This window comes from Hevea brasiliensis, chromosome 3 (assembly GCF_030052815.1).
Source record: "Hevea brasiliensis isolate MT/VB/25A 57/8 chromosome 3, ASM3005281v1, whole genome shotgun sequence".
Lineage (NCBI taxonomy): Eukaryota > Viridiplantae > Streptophyta > Magnoliopsida > Malpighiales > Euphorbiaceae > Hevea > Hevea brasiliensis.
In genome coordinates this window covers 96,064,670-96,087,998 of record NC_079495.1, presented here as the reverse complement: position 1 = coordinate 96,087,998, position 23,329 = coordinate 96,064,670, and the positions used below count along the sequence as shown (strand labels likewise).

Sequence of the window (23,329 nt, the reverse complement as noted above, 5' to 3'; positions counted from 1 at the left end):
GCTACCTTACTAATATATATATATATATATATATATATTTATATATATTGTTGGAATTTAGAAAGTCTTGCAAAGTATATTTGTTTTATAGGATTGATTTATCTCTCATTTGTGTATAATAGTCAAACAGAAATGTCATTATCAGCTTAAGAGTTGTGTGAGATTAAACCATACAAACCATTGAATTATTGACCAATTCAGCCTTTGCAATTTAGTAGTTTTACAGGCATCAAGTCCCAGAGGTTTCGTTTACATGGAAAAAAGCGCATTCTTTGTGATATATTTTTGAAAATAACGTGTGAAACAAATTCATTTGTCCACTATATATATATATATATATATATATATATATATATATATATATATATATATATATATATAGTTTATACAAATGATTAATATATCATTATGTAGACTCATTCATAGGGATGGTATAGTTTATCTGCAAGTACCCAACTCAACTGAAATCAAATGGAATAGGATTCGGGTAATATAATGAGGTTTAAATCGGAGCAATCGGATCAGCTTCGGATTTTATGCGTTGAATGCTCATTATTCAAATCTATTTATATAAATTATTAATAAATTAAATTAAATATTAAATTTAAAATATAAATTATTAGTAAAAATATGTTTTACGATAGATTATTAATTAAAATATAAAAAAGTTAAATGGATTTAGGTACTTTTAAGGTAATAATAATCATATTTGAGACGATTCAATTAATTTAGAATAAATTTTAATCAAGTTTGGGACTAATTTAAGTATTAAAAATATTAAATAGATTCAAATAAGAAAATTTTCACGAGTGCCTTATTTATTGTCATCCTAAGTATTCATCATAAATTCAATATACATATATAGTAAAACTCATATATTTATATTTTAAATTCATAATAGATAAATTTAGGTAAAGTTTTCTTATTATATTAGTTGAAAATTATATCTAAATTTCATTTGTGGAGATAATTAATTAAATATAATGGATCAATTCCTTTAAATGAATGTAAATGCAATAAACACAACATTTTCTTTTGGAGTTTTAGGGTTACTTACCAACCTCTTATTTTATATATAAAAGGTATGTCATTAACATTATAACTGATTAATTAATTAATTAATTAATTAATTAATTAATAGATCTCCAGAAAAAAATATCTCTCCACCCATCATCATAGAACATATAATTGGAAGAAAGAGAGAGCATCTATCATCAACCCATATTTTTGATGCCAATAATAGAGGTCAGCAATATTCAATTATAATAAAAGAAATTAAATTAAATCAAATCAATTTGTCTATTCAGTTTGATAAAATTAATTTAATTTGGTTAATTATTTTAAATAATTTCAATTTTTATTTCATTTTAGTTATTTTATTAAAAGTATATGAATAAATTAAATCAAGAATCTTTCTTTATAATTTGATTCAGTTAGTTAAAATAAATTATTTATTTTTTGCTGATTCAAGTCGATTGGAAACTAAATTAATGGAATATTTGGTCGAAGTGATTAGTAGTGATATTTAATAAAATTTTAAGTAAAATAAAGAGACAGAGAGAGGAGAAGAAAGGTTTACATATGCAATTCAACCAAATAGCTTATATTTACAGGTAAAAAACTTCAACAATTGCATTTTAATTTAATCATTTATTTATAAATTAATCATGGAGCAAGCAAAGCTTGAAATGACAACGTTTGATCTGACCGAATCCTAATAGAATATATTTAAATAATATACAATCGAGTTTCAAAAATAATACTCTAATGGTTTTAGATCAGATTCAGGTTTTACATGTTGAATATCCGTTAATTAAATTCGTTTATATAAACATTTAATTAAATATCACATATATATTTTTTATAATAATATTTATGAGTTTTTATATATTTTATTTTATATAAAATAAAATTTTTTCTTTAACACCTCATAGAACGAACTCAAATTCATTTTTTTAAGAATTGATTAAGAACAAACACATGCACACAAAACCATTTAACATAAAATGCTCTTTTTAAGCCAAAGCACTTACCAATGATGAAGAACACATAATTTTAATTTCTCTTATTACTAAGGAAACCATTGGATCACTGTGCAAATCAAATACCAAAAGGTTACTAAGAAATAATTTTGATGAAGATGAGAACTGAAAACGTGGAAAACATTGTTAAAATAGTGCAAAATTAATGATAATATCATTAGATTTGATGAATAATTACAATGTTTAGGATCTCCGTTGCTGTAGCTTTCTCAGTCAACCGCCCTCACCTACTGAAAGCTAAGAGCTCCAATAATCTATGCTAATAATGCCAAAGAAATAAAATATATAAGAGGGAATGATTAATTAAATAATTAATTATTTAATTATTTTAATTCATTTTCAAAGAAAAAAAGATTAATTAAAGGTCATAACAAGAATTAAGAAATAAAAGGGTCATATTCAGAGGCAGCGAGCCAACCAATTAGGTGGTTGAAACTTGAAATTATTGAGAGCAAAGAGTTGAGAAATGGCGCTTTCAGAAGACCCACTGCCCACCACCACCACCGCAAATTTTTTTTTTCTTAAGTACGTAACTGTCTTCTCTATAATTTATTATTTTTTTATTGGAAAATAATCACTAAACGACATAGTTTTCAAAATCACTACGATTCAATTGGTAAAAATAAAGAGTTAAATATTTCAAATTGAATTGAGAGTTTGGCTAATGCATTATTAAATAAAAATATTAATTATATTATAAAAATACCACTCTTAAATAATAATAATAATAATAATAATAATAATTTCATGCATTTTGTATGCAATTAGTAAACCTTGGATGTTTCATTACCCCATAACTTTTGTTCTGTAGATTTTTGGTTTTTAACTTTTATTACCAAAAATAAACTAGCCAAATTATTAAAATTTTCAAAATAATATATTTATTTGTATCATTAAAAAATAAAATTTGCCATATTAAAATATTATAGCATAATAAATAGAAAAAAATTATATTTTTCCTATTTGAAGGATGATAATTAAAATAAAAGAATTAAATAATTCAAATTAATACTAATAAAGTGGAAAAGTTTAATCTTTCCCTCCATTAGCCATGGGTTCAAACATCTAGTACGAACAAGTTCTATTTTTTTTAATAAAAATGAAATTATTCTTCACCTGGTGGATCCAAATTTGAGCCTTTACTTTTCAACTCTTATTAAAATAAAAAAGTAAATTATTATTTAGTCTTTATATTTTAATAAAATTAATTATTTAATTTATATATTTTAAAAAATATGTCATTTAGTCTCTATATTTTACCTTCGTTAAAATATTTAGTTTTTCTGTCAATTTTTTCGTTAGTCAATACTATTCAAACTACTATTTAGTCTCTCTATTTTAGTGAAACTAATTAGTTAGTTCCTATATTTTACAAAAATATATTAGTTAGTTCCTATAATTTAACTCAATTAATTATTTAGTCTCATAATTATTTTTTATATGTAAACTATCATAATCCTCTACATTTGCACCCTTCTCGCTCTGATTTTCTCTTTGTTTTCATCTGTTAATGAAAATAATATAAATTATCTATATAAAAAAAATAATCGGTTTGCTTAAATTTGTAAATAATAAAGGAAAATTATTTTTGAGTTAAAAATATAAAAATGATGTTTAAAAAATTAAAAATTTTAAAAATAATAAATTCAGATCGAGTCTCCACATAGTAAAATTTTTATTTTTATTTAATAATATAATTTTTAAAATATATTGATCAATTAATTAATTTCACCAAAAAAAGAAACTAAATAGTAATATTTTTGAAAATATAAGAATTAACTCATTAATTTTCTTAAAATAGAAGGACTAAATAGTAGTTTGAATAGCATAAATAACGATAAATAAATAGTTTAACATAAGTAAAATATAAATATTAAATAGTATATTTTTTAAAATATAAGGATTAAATAATTAATTTTATTAAAATACAGAGATTAAATAATAATTTTTAAAAAAATATATTTTTTAATTAGATCACACCGGCCATTGATTTTAATTAATTAGTTCAATCCACCGATTCAGTTTAATTTGAAAAATTATGCTAAACAATTGTTCTCCCTCTGTATATTTTCCCTTTTCAGCATTTTCTATGTTCTTCAATTGTACTTTTCCCTGTTGGGGCTCCAGCTATTTCCTCCCCTATCAGATTAGTTTAATATCATAGGGTCTGATTTAGGTTAGTCATTTTCACCAAAGCAATGGCTGCTTAATAAACTCCAATTATATATACCTCCTCCTATTTTTTTCATATATGCATTTAATTATTTTATTTTGTTGGCTTATGTAATATTGTATGCCCAGTTCTTATACATTATATCAAATTCATCTCTGCAATCCGATTAAAATTAGAGCTAATAAACAGGTCAGATAGGAATGATAATAAATAAAATATTCGTAAAAATTACTTTATCTAAATTTAAATTTGATTAATATTTTTAAAATTCAAATTTATCTCGATTAAAATTTATTTTTAACTTCGCTTCAAACCCAATTATTATTATTCAAAAAATACGCAAACCCATTTAATTTTACATATTTTAATCAATAATCCACTTTAAAAATTATTTTCATTAATAATTTATATTTTAAAAATTTTATAATTTCATAAAATAATTAAATTTTATTTTATATAAAATAAAAATATAAAAATTTATAAATATTATTATAAAAAATATATATTTTATATTTAATTAAATATTTATATAAATGTGTTCATATAATTAGATATCCAATATATAAAATTCGAATTCGACTTGAACTTGTCATAGATATTATTATTTAAATCCGAATCTCTTCCAAACTTAATTATATATTATCAAAATCCATTCTATTAGAGTTTGATCAAATTGAATATCCGCAAGAACTCTACTTATTGCCATCCCTAAGTTAGATAAGATGAGTTTGAATTATTTATTTTCTGAATTATTTTAGTTTATTTTTTTTAAATTTAAATTAGATCATTTTGAGTTAACCGTGTCATAATTTTAAATGTTATTTTATTTTAATCGCTTTTTTTTATTTTAATAAAATTATTTTACCATAAACTTTTTATTTATTAAATTGGTTAGTTAGTTATTTATTAATTTATATTTTCCATTATTATTAATTAAATCATTTTGTTCAAATGCCATTAGCATGAAAATACATATCTTTATTTACAATAAAATAAAGTGTAGGTTTTGAATGCCAAAAACATTATAATAAAGGGTATTAAAATATTCATTCATGCTTTAATTAAAAAATTCATTATAAAATCCGGGTAATATAATTCAATGTATTGAAATAATATTTTTTTAATTACTTGAGTTTAAATTGAAATTCAATCAAAACTAGTTATTATTTATTTATTTATTTATAATTAATTGATAATATTATAATTAAATTTATATTTGACATTGATGTTGGTGTACTTGTTGGCAGTCCCACGTTAGCAATGCCCAAGATCATTGGAGTGTACCTTGGAAAAATTATAAAAACATCAAGTAGGTCATATATTTAATTTTTTAAATGGAAAGCAATTTTCATGTGTAGTTTGAAATGCAGTGGGTTATTAAATTGGTGTTCCCAGTTATAATTAAGACTATCCATTGAAATTTATTTATTTTTATCCTTTATTTTTTAAAAAAAAAATTATAAAATGCCTAAATTTATATTTTATTTCAAGAAAATCTCCTTCATCTTCAATAGCTAATTTATAATTTAAAAATAAATAATTTTTTTCATCGTGTCTTAATTTTAAATGTTATTTTATTTAAATCGCTTTATTTTATTTTATTCTAATAAAATTATTTTATTATATTTTCCATTATTATTAATTTTTATTATTTATTTGCATTTGTTTAAATTAATTATTTTATTATACTGCAGCTAATATAAAAGGAAAGACTGAAAAATTAGCACATAAATTGATTGATTCTCTCTCTCTCTCTTGGCATTTTGCCTCTTAGTTTATTTTACAAAATTTCTGCAAAATAATGAAGTGAAGCATCAGGAACTATATATGTTATTACAAAGCTTTAAATTCAAGAACAGTTAGTTTACAGTTTATTATTATTATTTTATTTTAACAATATAATTTATTTTTTTTTTTTACAAAATCATATTGTTTTATTAATTATAGTAAATGTAATTTAAATTTGCATTAAAACTTTGAATAATTACATGCATATCCAAATCGAATTAAATTTATATTTTTTAAAAAAATTATTAATTATTTTTTTTAAAATAATTTTTAATAAGAATTTAATAATATAATATTTTTACTGTATAAATGTAATTAAAAAAATTATATATGATTAAAAAAAATATGTCCATAATATTTAATATAATAATAAATATGCTTAAAGATAAATATGTAACAAATTATCTCAGAAAATTTTCAAACCTCAAAGTGTGTGAGTGTGTATACAATTTCATCAATTAATTGTTTTAACTATTAATTTCTTTCTAAATCTACCATTGAATTACTTTTCAAAACATTTTTCACTTTTCACATAAACAAGAGTAATGAAAGGTACTTCTAGCTCACTACAATTTCAATTTTCATTTAAGATCCATAGCAATAATAATAATGATAGAATGAATGTGATCAATAGAGAAGTTTAAATTTTAAAGTAATCGATTTATTCATATATTTGTTTCGATAAGCACATCATCAATAATTAAGTTTTTAAATTTTAATATGTATTTTGTTGATTAATTGATATAAATAATTAATCCATTTGTTTTGCGAAAAATATTTCATTGGAAAAATATTTTTAGTATTTTTTAGTATTTAGAGCACTCAGAAAATTGATCAATAGAAAATATTTTCTTAGTAAAAATGAAAACTTTGTAATTTTTCATAAAAATGATTTTCAAAAAAATATGTATATATATATATATATATATATATATATAAACATATACCATTAATTTAATATTAGAATAAGGTAATAAAAAATATTTTCATAGAAAATATTTTTCATAAAAATATTTTTCAAATATAAGTTATTTTCCGTAAAATAAACGAAGCCTAACACTTTTAATTTGATGGAAGTATTTCTTATTAATAAAATTTTAAAAAATTAAATTAAATTTAAAATATCTAATTACTAAAATTAAGAAAATATATAAATTCAAAGTTCTTTTTTTCAAATAGTAAAAAAAATAGTAAACATCAAAATGGTGAAAATTGTTTTGCATTTAGTGTACATTTAAGCTTCTGTTACAACTCAAAATTCTGAACCGTGACCGGCGCATAATTTAAGTATTCTTAAATCATGCAAGCCTTATCAGAGTATCTTGAATGAATATATTGTCACTTACTAATCCCAAAAATAGACAAAATCTAAATAGACAAAATGCTGAATAAACGTCATAAATATCCCATAAATAAACTGCGGAGTCTCTACAGATTTCAATAAAAACTTAAACTGTTCAATAAACTAAACTAATTATTAGCCCGAGAAAATATGAATTCGGGCATACCATGAGAACAAATCAAAGTTGTCCCTCTCCAGAAAATGGACTGAATATTTGGATCATTATAGCACACAACGGAATAGGAACAGGCAGACGCTTGATTAATTTCACAATAAATTTTCTATTCAATAAAATCATGCTCATGCTGTCAAAATCATTAATAAAATAACTTCATAAAATATATATATAAAAGAAATTCATTCAATAAAAATTTTATGGTACAGTACACCAGGGTGATAATACCCCACATCACCAAAGGCCAGATGGTAAGCGCGCTACCAGATATTAGATACCTTCCTCCTCCTTCACAGATATCAATGCATATGATACTAATGCAACCCATAAACTGCAATGATGCATGACTCGACAATGCAACCTAATACCGTGATAGTCCACACGGCGGGGCCAGATAACAGAAAATGATACTGGGCACAGGTACCAATTCAAAATAGAAAATCAATTTGTACAAATCAATCAAAATCAATAAAAAATTTCAGATAGCAAATAATAACTGATAGTGCAATTCCAATAGTGTATTTCAATAGTTTCAGAGAGTTAATAAAATCAAATCAATCTCAATTCAATTCAGTAACACATCGGTAAATTTTATAGTCAAATATCAATCAATATAAATACATTAAAGACCTGTTCCCTGAATCCTAATAGGTCTAATGCAGAGATAATTGACAAAATCAATTATTTAATCAAAATCGAAATAAAATTCAATAATAAAGTAAAACTCTAGAAAATCACATATAAAATAATTGTTAAAATATTGATTTAAAATTTCATTTAATAACAAACTTAATGCTAAGAAATTTTAAAAGGGACTAAAACGGTGCCATGTACTATAATTACCACTCACCTGAAACTTCCAAGACAATAGTTATTTTCAATGGAAGAGAGACAATTTCAACTGACTGATTGAATATTCAAATCTCCTACACACCTAAAATATAAGAAAGAAAAAAGAGAAAAAAAATATTAAATAATATATATATATATATATATATATATATATATATATATATATATATATATATATATATATATATATATATATATATATATATATAACAATCAATTTGTAACACCCTAGGCAAATCCCACATCGGCAAAACACGGGAGAGATGCTGGGTTTATAAGTTGGCGGTTCGTAACCCCTAGTGACGCGTTTTAAAATCGTGAGGGCTTCAGCCTAGAGTGGACAATATCACTAGTGGGCCAGGCCATTACATTTGTGGTATCAGAGCCGCTCCGCGTGCAACCTTGGGCCATGGTGGGGCAAACCTCAGCGAGGACGCTGAGTCCCATAAGGGGGGTGGATTGTAACACCCTAGGCAAATCCCATATCGGCAAAACACGGGAGAAATGCTAGGTTTATAAGTTGGCAGTTCGTAACCCCTAGTGACGCGTTTTAAAATCGTGAGGGCTTCGGCCTAGAGCGGACAATATCACTAGTGGGCTGGGCCATTACATTTGTGCCTGGGTCTGTTAGGGAACAGAGCTCGGTTGAGGTCTAGTAAACTTGCGGAGCATAGGATCCTTAATGTCTTTTCAGTTTATCATTGCTTTAGATGTTTGCGTCCTTCGTACCTTTTCACCTGTCTTAATTTGGCTCACATTTTCAAATTTAATGCTTGTTTATTAAAATGAATAGGTGCCTGGGTCTGTTAAACGTAAGAGGAGAACTAGGGCTAAGGGTCTTAATGGTGCAAACCTTAATTCAACAAGGGAGGTACCACCTCAAACTATTAATCAGACATCTGAACAGATGCCTAAGGCTAAGACTGGGGCACAACCATTCCTTTGTTTCTCCATACTTTTCCATGATATTTAGTACACCACCTACTTTGTTAGAATATCCTTTATCTGTATCAACACCTATGAGGAACGCAATAGACACTAATATGGTGTATAAGGGATGTATAGTTCACATTGGAGATAGGGAATTAGCTACAGATCTTGTTTCTTTAGATATATTTGAGTTTGATGTGATTTTAGGCATGGATTGGTTAGCAACTTATCACATTTCATTGGATTGTCATAATAAAGTTATACTCTTTAAAATTCCTGGGGAGGCAGAATTTCAATTTCAGGGAGATCGCAGTATAGCCTCTAGTAATCTTATCTCAGTAGTGAGTGCTAGTCGATTATTGCGAAAGAGGTGTAAGGGGTATCTAGCTTATGTTAGAGACGTTCAGGTAGAAGGTGCAGGTTTGGAGAATGTTGCAGTGGTTAAGGAGTTTTTTGATGTGTTTCCAGAAGATTTATTAGGTTTACCCCCGGAGCGAGAGGTAGAGATTGGAATAGACTTAGTTCCTGGAACTGAGCCCATATTTATGCCACCTTATCGCATGGCACCCATAGAACTTAAGTAATTGAAGGAGCAGCTACAGGACCTACTAGATAAGGGGTTTATTCGCCCTAGTGTTTCTCCATGGGGTGCTCCTGTGTTATTTGTACGGAAGAAGGATGGGTCTTTGAGAATGTGCATTGATTATAGGCAATTGAATAAGGTGACTGTGCATAATAAGTATCCTCTTCCACGCATAGATGACCTATTTGACCAACTTCAAGGTGCAAAGTATTTTTCTAAGATTGATCTTCAATCTGGGTATCATCAATTGAGGGTTAAGAAAGAAGACATACTCAAGACGGCCTTTAGGACTAGGTATGGACACTATGAATTTCTTGTAATGTCTTTTGGTCTTACCAATGCTCCGGCCACTTTTATGGATCTCATGAATAGAGTTTTCAAGCCTTTCTTAGATCAATTTGTTATAGTGTTCATCGATGACATTCTAGTGTACTCAAAGAGTAAGGAGGAGCATGAGAAGCATTTGAGAATTGTCCTTCAGACCTTACGAGAACACAAGCTATATGCCAAGTTCTCAAAATGTGAGTTTTGGTTAGATAGTGTGGCTTTCCTAGGCCATATAGTATCTAAGGATGTGGTGTGCGTTGATAATAAGAAAGATGAGGCAGTGCTTCATTGGCCTAGACCCACAACTGTGTCAGAGATTCGTAGTTTCTTGGATTTAGCAGGGTATTATAGACGGTTTGTTTAAGACTTCTCTCGTATTGCAGCACCTTTAACTAAGTTGACACAGAAGAATGTAAAATTTCAGTGGTCTGAGGCTTGTGAAAAAAAGTTTTTAGGAGCTTAAGACTCATTTAATTACAGCACCAGTGTTACCCCTTCCATCCAGATCAGGAGGTTATGTAGTATATTGTGATGCTTCTAGGATGGTTTAGGATGTGTTTTAATGCAATATGGACGGGTTATTGCATATGCTTCTCGTCAGTTGAAAAGGCACGAGCAGAATTATCCAACTCATGATTTGAAAATGGTTGCAGTAATTTTTGCTTTAAAAATCTGGATTCACTATCTGTATGGTGAGACTTATGAAATCTTCACTGACCACAAAAGTCTCAAATATATTTTTGACCAACGTGATCTTAATCTTAGGCAAAGGAGATGGGTAGAATTGCTGAAGGATTATGATTGCACCATACAGTATCACCTTGGAAAGGCTAATTTGGTGGCTGATGCTCTAAGCAAGAAGTCTTTTGGTAGTTTAGCCCATATATCTACCAAGATGAGGCCTCTGATTAGTGAATTACATGGGTTGCTAGATCAGGGAGTAGAGTTTGAAATCATAGCAAGATCATTCTTAGCACATTTTCGAGTTAGGCCTATCTTAATTGATCGAATTAAGGCTGCTCAGAAGAGGGATTCTCAGCTGTGTGTGATTATAGATAGTATTCATCAAGGCCAAGCTCAAGGGTTCATGTTGAATGATGATGGAGTTCTTCGTTATGGCACTAGACTTTGTGTCCCCAATGTTGATGAGTTGAGAAGAGAAATCATGGAGAAGGCACACCATTCTACTTACACAGTACACCCAGGTTCAACTAAGATGTACTGTAATTTAAGGGAGCATTATTGGTGGGGTGGCATGAAGAGGGATATTGCAGACTTTGTTGCTAAATGTTTGACTTGTCGTGAGTTAAGCGAGAACATCGAGACCATCCAGGTTACTTGGTAGTTGCCTATCCCTGAGTGGAAGTGGGAGCATATTGCCATGGACTTTGTTGTGGGTTTACCTAGTACACGAGGTGGTTACAATGCAATCTAGGTGATAGTGGACATATTGACAAAATCTGCTCATTTCCTTCCTGTGAAGACTACATATGACTTTGCTAAACTTGCACAGTTGTATATAAACAAGATTGTTAGTCTTCATGGAGTTCCAGTTTCCATTGTCTCTGATCATGGTACTCAGTTTACTTCTCGATTTTGGAAGAAATTCCAAGAAGCTTTAGGAATACGAGTAGACTTTAGTACTGCTTTTCACCCTCAGATGGATGGACAGTCAGAAAGGATCATACAGATATTAGAGGACATGCTTCGTGCATGCGTTATGGATTTTGGTGGCGGTTGGGATCATCATTTGCCTTTAGTGGAGTTTGCTTATAATAACAGTTATCAGGCAAGTATAGAGATGGTTCCATATGAGGCATTATATGGTCGAAAGTGTAGGTCACCGGTTTGTTGGGATGAAGTTAGAGAAAGAAGGCTTACTAGACCAGAGTTGATACAATTAACTTCAGAGAAGATTCGACTAATTCGTGATCGACTTTTGACTGCTCAAAGTCGACAGAGAAGTTATGCTGACCCTAAGCGTAAAGATGTAGAATTTATGATTAGTGATCATGTATTTCTGAGAGTTTCCCCTATGAAAGGAATCATGAGGTTTGGGAAGAAAGGGAAGCTTAGCCCTCGTTTTGTTGGTCCATTTGAAATTTTGGAGAGAATTGGAGCAGTTGCTTACCTTTTAGCCCTTCCACCTGATTTTGCACATGTACGTCCAGTTTTCCATATTTCTATGCTTAGGAAGTATGTACCAGATCCATCTCATGTTTTACAACCTCAAACCATGCAATTTAGGGATGATATGTCATATGAGGAGCAATCAGTAAAGATTTTAGATCGACAAATTAGGAAACTCCGGTCTAAGGAAGTGGCTTTGATCAAAGTCTTGTGGCATAATCACTCAAGTAGTGAGGCCACATGGGAAGCAGAATCTGAAATGCGAGCCAAATATCCTCACTTATTTGATTCTTCATGTTAGAATTTTGTCTATTCAAATTCGGGGACCGAATTTGAATAAGGGGGGAAGTATGTGGAAACCCATATATATTTATTATTTATTATTATTTTATTTTAATTAGCTAACAATAATTTAATATATTTATAAAAAATATATATATTTTATTGGAAGATCTGCTTATTTATTTTTAGATATATATATAATATTTTTGAAATTAAATATATATCTGCAATCTGAATAACCCAGTTCAATAATAACTTTTATCCCATTCTACACCTAATAGAACTCTTAAAATATATATATATATACCCTAATCATCTCTTCTGCTAAACTTTGCTCTCAAAACCTGTTTGCCACCTCCTTTTTCTATCAAATACTCTCAACAGGTATTTTCATTATCTTTTAAATTATTATTATTATTATTATTATTATATATATATATAATTTACTATTTATAATCTGATGTGCGCAGAGAATCCCTAAATTTTTTACTTCTCTATTCATCACCTTCGATTCTATTTTCAAGGTAAAAATTCTCATTCCTTGTTCAATAATCGGTGAATCTAATTTTATTTATTTTCTTTTCTTGATCTGTTACAACTACTCTATAAATTTATTTTTTTGATAATTGATATTGAATTGGGTTGATCATAATTATTATTGGACAATAATTGTGTAACACCCTAGGCAAATCCCACATCGGCAAAACACGGGAGAGATGCTGGGTTTATAAGTTGGTGGTTCGTAACCCCTAGTGACGCGTTTTAAAATTGTGAGGGCTTCGGCCTAGAGCGGACAATATCACTAGTGGGCCGGGCCATTACATTTGTGGTATCAGAGCTCACTAGTGATATTGAAAATGGGGGGGAGAAAGGTCCCTTAGGCAAATTCCACATCGGCAAAGCACGGAGTTGGTCTTGGGTTCAAAAAAGTAATGATATAGAAAATGGGGGAACTAATCACTAGAGGCGCCTTTTGGTGGAATGGCCTGGAGAGTTGGAAGAGCCTGGAGAGTTGGAAGAACTCCAGGGTTAAGCGTGCTCGCTTGAGAGAAATCCTAGGATGGGTGACCTCCTGAGAAGTTCTTCATTCCACCAATGGGACAAAACTGTGAGGCTTATAGCCAAAGCGGACAATTCCTCTAGTGTTTGGAGCCCGACCGTTACAGCTTCTATCATAGTCCCTAACTTGATTGTTCATATTGCTTAATTTATAGACTTAAATTCGAGTTCTCACTTTCTTAATTTTTCTCTAAAAAAAATTTTACTTGTAATTACAAATAAGTGGATTGAATTAATAGTGTGAAGTTGATTTTAGACAAACTTTATTTATAAGGTTAAAGTTTAAATTCTATCATTGAGCTATATCTAAATATTATTTTGGATCTGAATGTGTGAGTGAAGATACATCTTATCAATCCGAACAAAACAAATAAATTGTAATTGATCAACACAGAAATATCAACTCATCAATTGAAAGTGAAGAGATCCAATCTATTGAAAAATCAGCATCTAATCTAAGACACTTAACAACCTAAAAGAACATCAATTACTTCTTTTTTTTCTTCTTCTTTATATCAAGTACTTCAAAGTACAATAATGGATATTTAGGAAGAGAAAAAGAAGAAGAAAGATTGTTAGATGAATGTAAATGGATGATCTTATCTTACAAATGATAGAACAAATCATCAACAAATAATTATATGAACATGTGCACCATATCAACACCTTCTTATGTCCTCATTCAATGGTATAATTGAATGAATTTATTATTATACTTTAAAAAATTATTTATTAATTATAACATTAAAATTTTTTTTAATAAAATCACTTTAAAAACATTCAATAATGATAAATTTATTGAAATAAAACTAAAATTAACTATTTTTATTAGTAATTTTAAATTCAATAATCTTACTAAAAATCAATAAAAAGTTTATAAATAACCATAGCAAAAATATAATTATTTTAAACCTTAGTACAATATTAATTATATCATCGAACAACTTATTCAAACATACTAATTAGGTATTATTCAAACATACTAATTAGGTATATCGAAATTGTTGAATAAAATCGTTGAATAATTTACAATGAAAGTCATTTAATTGTACAATTCCAATAATGGCTATAATTTCTTTTTCTTTATCAATTTCTCCATATGTATATGGGAATATATATATATATATATATATATATATATATATATAAACACTAAGAAGTTAATATGTAATGTTCTTTTATATATATATATATATATAAACATTAAGAAGTTAATATGTAATGTTCTTTTTTATAGTATTATTATGTGACATTTTTTATTATATGTAAGTTATAAATTATTTAATAGTTATTCATTTAATATTATAATAAATAACTTTTATTATAAAGTAAATTACAATATAATAATATAAATTATTTTCATATATTTATAGCTATATATAATATATAAAGAGATTTTAATTATTTCTATTATAAAACCTTTATTAAAATGTTTGAGAGATAAAAAAATAATAAAAATAAAATATAAAATAATGAAACACAAACCAAATGGTATAAAGGTTAATTAGCTACCGAAAATAATTAAATTCAAAATTGAAAATTAGGTTATTTATTTTCAAAACTTTGAAAAATATGTTAATTTAGCCCAAATTCAATTCTGTACAGAACGAGCACTCTGGAAGACCTAAAAAAAAAATATTTAGTATTTTACAATTTGTTTTTAAAAGTTTGTAAAAGGCTACAAATTGGTTCATTTTTCTCTATGCTCTCTACTTTTTCTTTCTTGTTCCTTCCTTTTTCTGATTTTTGATGTAGTCTAAGTTCAAAATCCAATCACTCTTCATTGGATTAGGTAGTTGATCTCATATGAGTCGTACTTAGCTCAATCTATTTTTGACCTCAAGGAGATTGGACATTGTTAGACCTTCAAGTTAGGAGACTGAAACTCTATAGATAAGATCAAAATAACGTGTGAACACGATTCATTTCCATAGCATATGACCAAAGTTAAGTCCATTGAATAGTGTGGTTATCCAACAAAATCCTGTGTCATACTCTCAAAGTGTACTGTTTCATTATCATCTATAAAAGAATCTTTATTGACTTGAGCATTAAAATGACCGCTGAACAATCAACCGTCAACCTCACTTTTTTTCACTATTTACAGATAATTCAAAATCCAATATTGAGTATTACTTTCTTTCATTAAAAATCACAAAATGAAAAAAAAAATAAAATTCAATTGAAAATTAAAATAAAAAATATTATCAAAAGAAATAAAAAAATCATTAAAAAAATTTTAAAAATTGATTTAGAATTGTTTTAAAAAAATTAAATAATAATATAAAGATAACAATCTAATTTATTAATAATAAATTAGTTTTCTCACTTACTTTTAATTGTGTACATAATTTCAACTAAATTGACTTACTTTATCAAAAATTAGATTTCATTAATCCAAGTTTATTGTTTTAAATTTAATTATTATAATTATCAAATTTAGGGATATCCCAAACGAAACTAAGGACTTTCCACATCTTCCCTTAAACAAAACTCACTGTTGATTTTAATTGAAACTCAAAATCGGTACTCATCTGAATTAATCAAACTAATTATTTAATTTTTATATTTTAAAAAATATATTATTTAATTTTTATATTTTACTTTTATTAAATTATTTAATTTTTTTCAACTTTTTTATTAGTCAGCAAACATTAATATAAGTTAAACTATTATTTAATCCTTCTATTTTAATAAAATTAATTATTTGATCTTTATATTTAAAAAAAATATTATTATTTATTTTATTTATTTAAGTAAAACTAAGTAATTGATTCTTATATTTAAAAAATATAATATTTTGAAAAATATATTTCTGAATGAAAATAAAAATTTTATTGTGTAAAGACTAAATTTAAATTTTTATTTTTGTAAAATTATTTAAATATTTTTATTCAATTCATTGGGTATCATTTTGTATTTTTTTCATTAAAAAATAATTTTTCTAAATTATTATCTTGATTATATAAAGATTTATGAGAACTTATTAACTTATACCTTGTACATTTTTTACCAAAAGATGAAAATTTTAAAGAAAATGAGAGAAAAAAAATGAAGAGAGAGAAGCACGAGAGGGTAAGAAAAAAATAAAAAAAAAGAGAATTAAGTCAATTTAAACATTAAAAAAAATAACTAGAAAAATTAAAGAGATAAGAAAATTAAATTATAAAAAATAAATAGAAATATTTTTTAAAATATAAATTAATTTTATTAAAATAGGTGAAGTAAATAGTAATTTAATTCATATTAAAATTTATTAATAAAAAAAATTGATGAAAATAAAATATAAAAAATAAAAAATAAAATTTTTAAAATAAAAAAATAATTAATTTTATTAAAATATAAAAATTAAATAATAATTTTCCAATTTTAACGCTACTCCAATACCATTTTGGTAAAGTTGATTGCCATAAACTCTGTTTTAGGTAAAAGCATCTCACTGTAATGTTTCTTTTGACCTGTCCCTCGCACTTTCTGCCCTTTTGTACAGCTGCACCCCTTAACGATTATTTCTTTAATTTTTGCCACGTGTTCAAATTTTTATTTTTTATTATTTACATATTTTTTTTTCATAAAATGGATTATTATTTATAAAGTTAATATTGAAAAAATCATTTTTTACATGCACGTTAGGTTTCAAGTTAATTACACATGAATAAATATGGGTTATAATATTCTGATGATTTCTTATATTTAATAAAACATTTTAATTTTAAATTTTATTTAAATGCTGAAATTTTAATTATATAATAGACTTGAAATATATCATTTGTGATTGAAATATAGCGTAAAAATTAATATAATTATTCTAAAATAACTATAATTGTTTTTACATTTTAAAATAAATATTGACTTTTTATTTATTTATTCATGTATTTCTTAAAAAAAAAATATAGGCGATTTTTATAATATTAAGCAAAAGCTATATTAATTAGATGAAAAAAAACAATAAAGAGGAAAAATATATATCTTTGTTTAGATATTGAAAAGGAAAACAGAAGGTGAAAATTGTTTTTTAATAATAAAATATTTATTTTATTATTATTATTTAAAATTAAATTAAATAATTATAAAATAAAAATGTTTCTCTTCAAATTAAGAAATAAAAATATTTATGTGTCTCATATTGTATTTATGAACTTTATTTTCCTTCTTTTAGAGCAAGTGAAAGATACATTACAAATTACAATCACCTATTTTATAGAAAAGTGATAAATTTAAAGTATTAAAATTATATTTATAAATATTAAACTATAACTTAGATTTTTTATATGAAAATTTACTATTATAAGTTAGGAAGATTTGTTTGAAATAAAATTATAATTTAGAATTTTTTTTAATAATAAATAAAAGTTGAGGCATAAAAATAAAATAGGAAATTCAATAACTGGTTATATAAATTATCCTAATATTTCCCTTTGCAAGTTGAATGAATACGGTGAATCTGGAACCACGGAGAGGTAGAATTGGAAAATTCTAGAAAAGAAACTGAGTCGAGAAAAGAACCCATTTTCAGAATTTTAAAATTTGAACGGTGGGAAGCCCCCATTCTTTCATTGCAGTGTCTTTACGTGTCTGCCTTTCTCAACTAACTGCTAATTTGTCATTTTGGATTTCTTTTTTGAAACAATTTTGGTTTCTAAACGTGGTTAACTTAAAACAATGAATTTGATTTTTTTATTTTTTTAAATTTGGACGCCCATGAACAAGAAAGCAAATTAGGCAATGGAGTTTTTCCTATATAAACCCCCCTCTGCCTCTCTTGTTCCTCCCCCTCTTCCTCTTCTTTACCCTCTATTGTTCATCTTTGCCTTCTCTAAATCGCTAAACTCTCTCTGTTTTGCTCCTTCCCTTTCTTAAGTTCCACAAATCATCACCTGGTATGATATACCCCTCTGGTTTTAAGTCTTGCATTTTCTTTCTCGTCTAAGTTCTGAGTTGTTTTTTATAGCACTTGGAAGTTTCGCCATCTGGGTTTTCACCTATAATCGATTTTTGGGTTTCTGCGTGTGTTCTTTATTTTGGAAACAGTGTGAAGACCTTTTAGCTCAAACTCAAAAGTAGTGTGCATTGCTGTAATGGGGTGTTTTTATTTTTAGTTGTGATCAGAGTTTTGATGAACTTTTTAATTGAATTGGAAATGCTTAAGTCACTTGTCCATTCTTTCTTGATGCAATCTGTTATAGTGGTTGTGGATTGTCTACTCATGAATTCAACAAGGCCTTATCTCAACTGCTAGCGATTATCCACTCATCTAGATGTTTCTCTGCATATGGTGCTAATCCTAGTAGATAGGAACCTTAATTTTTTCCCTTTTCTACCCGTGAGAGCTTACATTTTGAGAGTTAAATTCAATCTTCGTTTTAGCTTTGGTGGGTTTAAGTTATCAATATTGAACTTTGAATTCACTCCCTTTTGTTGTTTGCTTAAGGTTTGTTGATAAAAAATGGAGTATGAGGATCGCTACCTCCAGGCACAAAAGCCTAAATATGATTGCCTTTTGTTTGGTAAGATTCTAAGACTTCCACTTGGTGACATTTTGGTTGAACTAGCAGGATTAATAACTCCAAGAGAGAAAATTAAACCATTTATTTGAATTTGCAGATCTTGATGATACCCTTTATCCCCTTAGTTGTGGTCTTGCGGCAGCATGTGGCCAGAATATTAAAGGTAAGTCTGCAAGGTTGTAATTAATGGATACCCTTTCTTTAGCAGATACCTTAGAGCTTTTGTCTCTAAAATGGGTGTCCTTCCGCAGATTATATGGTGGAACACCTTGGGATAGAGAAGAGCAAGATCACTGAATTGGGTAACCTGCTGTACAAGAATTATGGCACAACAATGGCTGGCCTCAGGGTATAGCATTTGAACATTTTTTTAACCATAATATAAAATCCTTCTTTGATTCCATGAGTTGCATTTTGATGTTGGTGTCTTTCTTTCTGTAGGCAATTGGTTATGACTTCGACTATGATGAGTACCACAGGTAGGAACCAGGAATATCCTTTCTTCTGTTTTATCACTATATTGTTTTGTTAAAATTTTTACATGAGTTACTGCTAGTTTGATTTACCCATATTTTTCACTTTCCTATGTACCAGTTATGTTCATGGGAGACTACCCTATGAGAACTTGAAACCAGACCCTGTCCTGAGGAATCTTCTGCAGAGCCTGCCAATTCGAAAAGTTGTAAGTAGCTATTAATAACCATCAACAGATAAATGACAAAAACTTAGTAAAATCAGACTCTTCTCTAATGATTCCTCTTTCTATTGGAAAAAATAGATCTTTACGAATGCAGACAAAGTGCATGCCCTCAGAGTTCTTGCCAAGCTTGGGCTGGAAGATTGTTTTGAAGGGATTATTTGTTTTGAGACTCTAAACCCTACCCACAAGAACACCATTTCTGATGATGAAGATGACATTGAGTTTGTGGGATCAGCTGTTACTGCAGCTGCCAAAACTACTAGTAATCGTACTGAAATTTTTGACATTATTGACCATTTTTCTCGACCAAACCCAGGCGCAGAGTTACCAAAGACGCCTATTGTCTGCAAACCATCAGTAACTGCCATAGAAAGGGCTCTGGAGATTGCTAACATTAATCCTCAGAGAACTGTAAGTTCAAATCCTTTTCAAGATGAAAAATTGGATCATTCACGCTCATTAATTACTGTTACAATATATACTAATATTTTCTGATCAATATCTATTGTTTTGCAGTTGTTCTTTGAGGATAGTGTCCGCAACATTCAGGCTGGAAAACGTGTGGATCTTCACACTGTGCTGGTGAGCCCTCCAATCCAAATTTGCTCCACTTTTTAACAGTTAAAAATAAAAAACCAAGCTATCAACTGGCGTTTGCAATTAAATCAATTCTGAAACTCTATTGTATTAATGGGTTTTTTTTATTTGTTTAATGGATGCAGGTTGGTACATCTCAGAGAGAGAAAGGTGCAGATTATGCATTAGAAAGCATCCACAACCTGAGGCAAGCAGTGCCAGAGATTTGGGAGGCTGAAATTAAGACAGAAGGGTACCCTGGAAAGCTTGCAAGGGAGACACCTGTCACTGCCTAAGATATTTGCTTTCTTGTCATTAGCTCAAAGGAAGAAAGTGAATCAATGATAAGAGGATCTTAGGATATCTATGATCATAAGGTCTACCCACCTCTGCCCGCTCGGATTGACTCGGCACATAATTCTACACCAAAATCCTGAATTCAACGCATAAACCCTTTCTCAGAATAATAATGGAAAAAAAAAAAATCTAATCAATGCACATTTCCCTATTTTATGTTCCAATGATGTAAATGATTTACTCTAATTATTGATAATATTATCAGAAAAATAATTTAAATAAATGACATCTTCTTCTCCATCATATTTAAATCTAATGCTAATTTGCATTGTGATAACAAAAAAATATTGAAAATAAGGTTAAGCTTTATTTGTTTTGTGAAAAAATACTTTTTACATTTTATAGCGTTTAAAACACTAAAAAATTTGATTAGTGAAAAACATTTTACTAATCAAACAAAAAATTAAGACATCTTTTTAAAAAATTGAAGTAATGTTAATAATTTTGATAATATTATTAAAATATAAAAATATCTATACATGATATAAACATAATAGTATTAATTTAATATCACAATTAAATAGTAAATAATATTTTCATGTAAAACATTTATTGATATAAACAATCAACAAGAAATAAAAAAATTAGCCCAAAATTAAAATAAAATACAAACGAAAAAAATAGATGATCTCTCATTTCAACTCAAGAACATTAGTATAGATGATGAGCTTTAGATTTTTTTCATCTAATACTTTCTATGCACATGTCATTAAAAGAGTGGTTGGCTTTGCTTGATGTGACACCACTAAAAATAAGAAACTTCTTGCTTAAGTTAAATAGTTAGATATAAACACAATTAATTTTTAATTAATTTTAAAATCTTCATTAAGAAAGCTCTTAACTCCAACACTTCTCCTTAAGAATGTTCTTAGAGAATATTAATTTCAAATCCATTTCTTGAGAGTACCCTAGTGAGGATATTAATAAATTGCTATTATAACTTAGAGTAGGCAAGCTTTACTTAATCAAGATACGCTTGATTCTATCATGCTATACAAGAAATAGCAATAGCTAATTTGTTGTAACACTATAAAAGAGTAGCTTTAGATTAAATATTTTCAAAATCAACAAGTAGTCTTCAAAGCCAAATGGCTTGATTAGATGTTGCAACAACTTCTACATACTTAGCCTCAATAGCTAATTGATTGGACAACAATTTCTTGCTTCTTGGAAATCCAAGAAAATGGATTTTATCTCTGTGAAAATAGATAACTAGAATTGCTCTTCATATCTTCAGCACTACTAGCTTAATTACTTTCCACATACCTTTTAAGCTTTGCATCCACGTTCTTCAAATACAACAAATTATAATCAAAGATATATTCTAATTATCTTAGTACTCTCCTGGCAACCAAAAAAAAAAAAAAAAAAGATTGACTTGGAGAGTTCATAGACTTGAACAACAAACTAGCAGAAAACATAAGATCAGGCTTTGTTGATGTTAGATACAGCAAGCTATCAATTAAGCTTCTACAATAACATTTACCTTGGAATCACCATCTTCTTTATTAAGTTTTACATTCGGATCAAGTGGAGTTTCCATAGCCTTGCAATGAACCAAATTAAACCTCTTCAGAACATCAACAACATACTTTCTTTGTGAAATAAGGATTCTAGAACTAACTTGCTTCATCTCCATGCTAAGAAATGGGTCATTAAACCTAAATCAGGCATCTTAAACTCCATTTGCATATAAAGCTTAAAATCCTTCATCAAATAAGTCGAGCTTCTAGTAACAAGCATATTAACAAAATATAAAGAAATAATCAAAAGATTCCCTTCTGGATAAGCTCTTATATAAAGTAACGTCATTCAAATTCCTCCTAAAACCATGTTGAATTAGATAGTCATCAATTTTGGAATACCAAGCCCTCATTAAAAAAACCTTTTTCAATCTTTAGACTTTATCTTTTTGCTCTACAATAACTTACCATTTGGGTTGAAATACATAGATCTCCTCCTAAAGTAAGCTAGATGGAACATCTTTCATCCATCAAAGACAAGTAGCAAACTGATGGTGTCGTACATTACAACTAAGGCAAAAGTATACCTAAAATCAATTATTTGTAGCAAAGCATAATCTTTCTTTGAACACACTGACATCAAAATTCATTTTTTTTTTTAAATCCCATTTAATGCCAATGCCATGCTTTCCTTTTAGCTTGGTAATGAGTGCATATTTTTTATTTTTCTTAATCATTGCCATTTCATCCTCTATACCTTGCTGTAACTTAAGAAACTTTCTTACTTTTAAATAAGTAAATGGCTCCATATTCAAAAAGTTTGCATCTCTTATAAATTTTAGTGAGTGACTTGGTTTTTAGAACATGAAAATTAATTTATAATCCATTTCCACCTTCATCAAAAGTATGCAATTTTGAAACTTCATCTTCTTTCTTTTGTTGAGGATCCCACTCAATTTGTTACTTCTCCAAGTTTCAGAAGTCTTGCTCATTCACCATCACATCTCTTTCAACCATAATATTTTTAGTTTATATATTAAAAA

At 27.7% G+C, this 23,329-nt stretch overlaps 1 protein-coding gene across 1 annotated transcript; it reads left to right on the top strand.

Moving 5' to 3' along the window:
- Positions 1 to 18,242: 18,242 nt before the first annotated feature.
- LOC110646293 (suppressor of disruption of TFIIS) lies at positions 18,243 to 21,046 on the top strand. The gene is made up of 9 exons (XM_021799693.2): positions 18,243 to 18,563; positions 19,115 to 19,190; positions 19,288 to 19,353; positions 19,442 to 19,539; positions 19,632 to 19,669; positions 19,785 to 19,872; positions 19,969 to 20,301; positions 20,407 to 20,472; positions 20,613 to 21,046. The coding sequence occupies exons 2-9, from the start codon at positions 19,130 to 19,132 to the stop codon at positions 20,760 to 20,762; spliced, it is 900 nt and encodes a 299-aa protein (XP_021655385.1). The 5' UTR covers positions 18,243 to 18,563; positions 19,115 to 19,129; the 3' UTR covers positions 20,763 to 21,046.
- The last annotated feature ends 2,283 nt before the right edge of the window (positions 21,047 to 23,329 follow it).

Bases quoted from the DNA above. Each gene is read 5' to 3' on its own strand.
- LOC110646293 (XM_021799693.2), top strand. From the start codon at position 19,130: ATGGAGTATGAGGATCGCTACCTCCAGGCACAAAAGCCTAAATATGAT. The intron at 19,670-19,784 runs GTAGGAACCAGG...CCTATGTACCAG, and splicing joins GACTATGATGAGTACCACAG to TTATGTTCATGGGAGACTAC. The intron at 20,473-20,612 runs GTGAGCCCTCCA...TAATGGATGCAG, and splicing joins TGGATCTTCACACTGTGCTG to GTTGGTACATCTCAGAGAGA.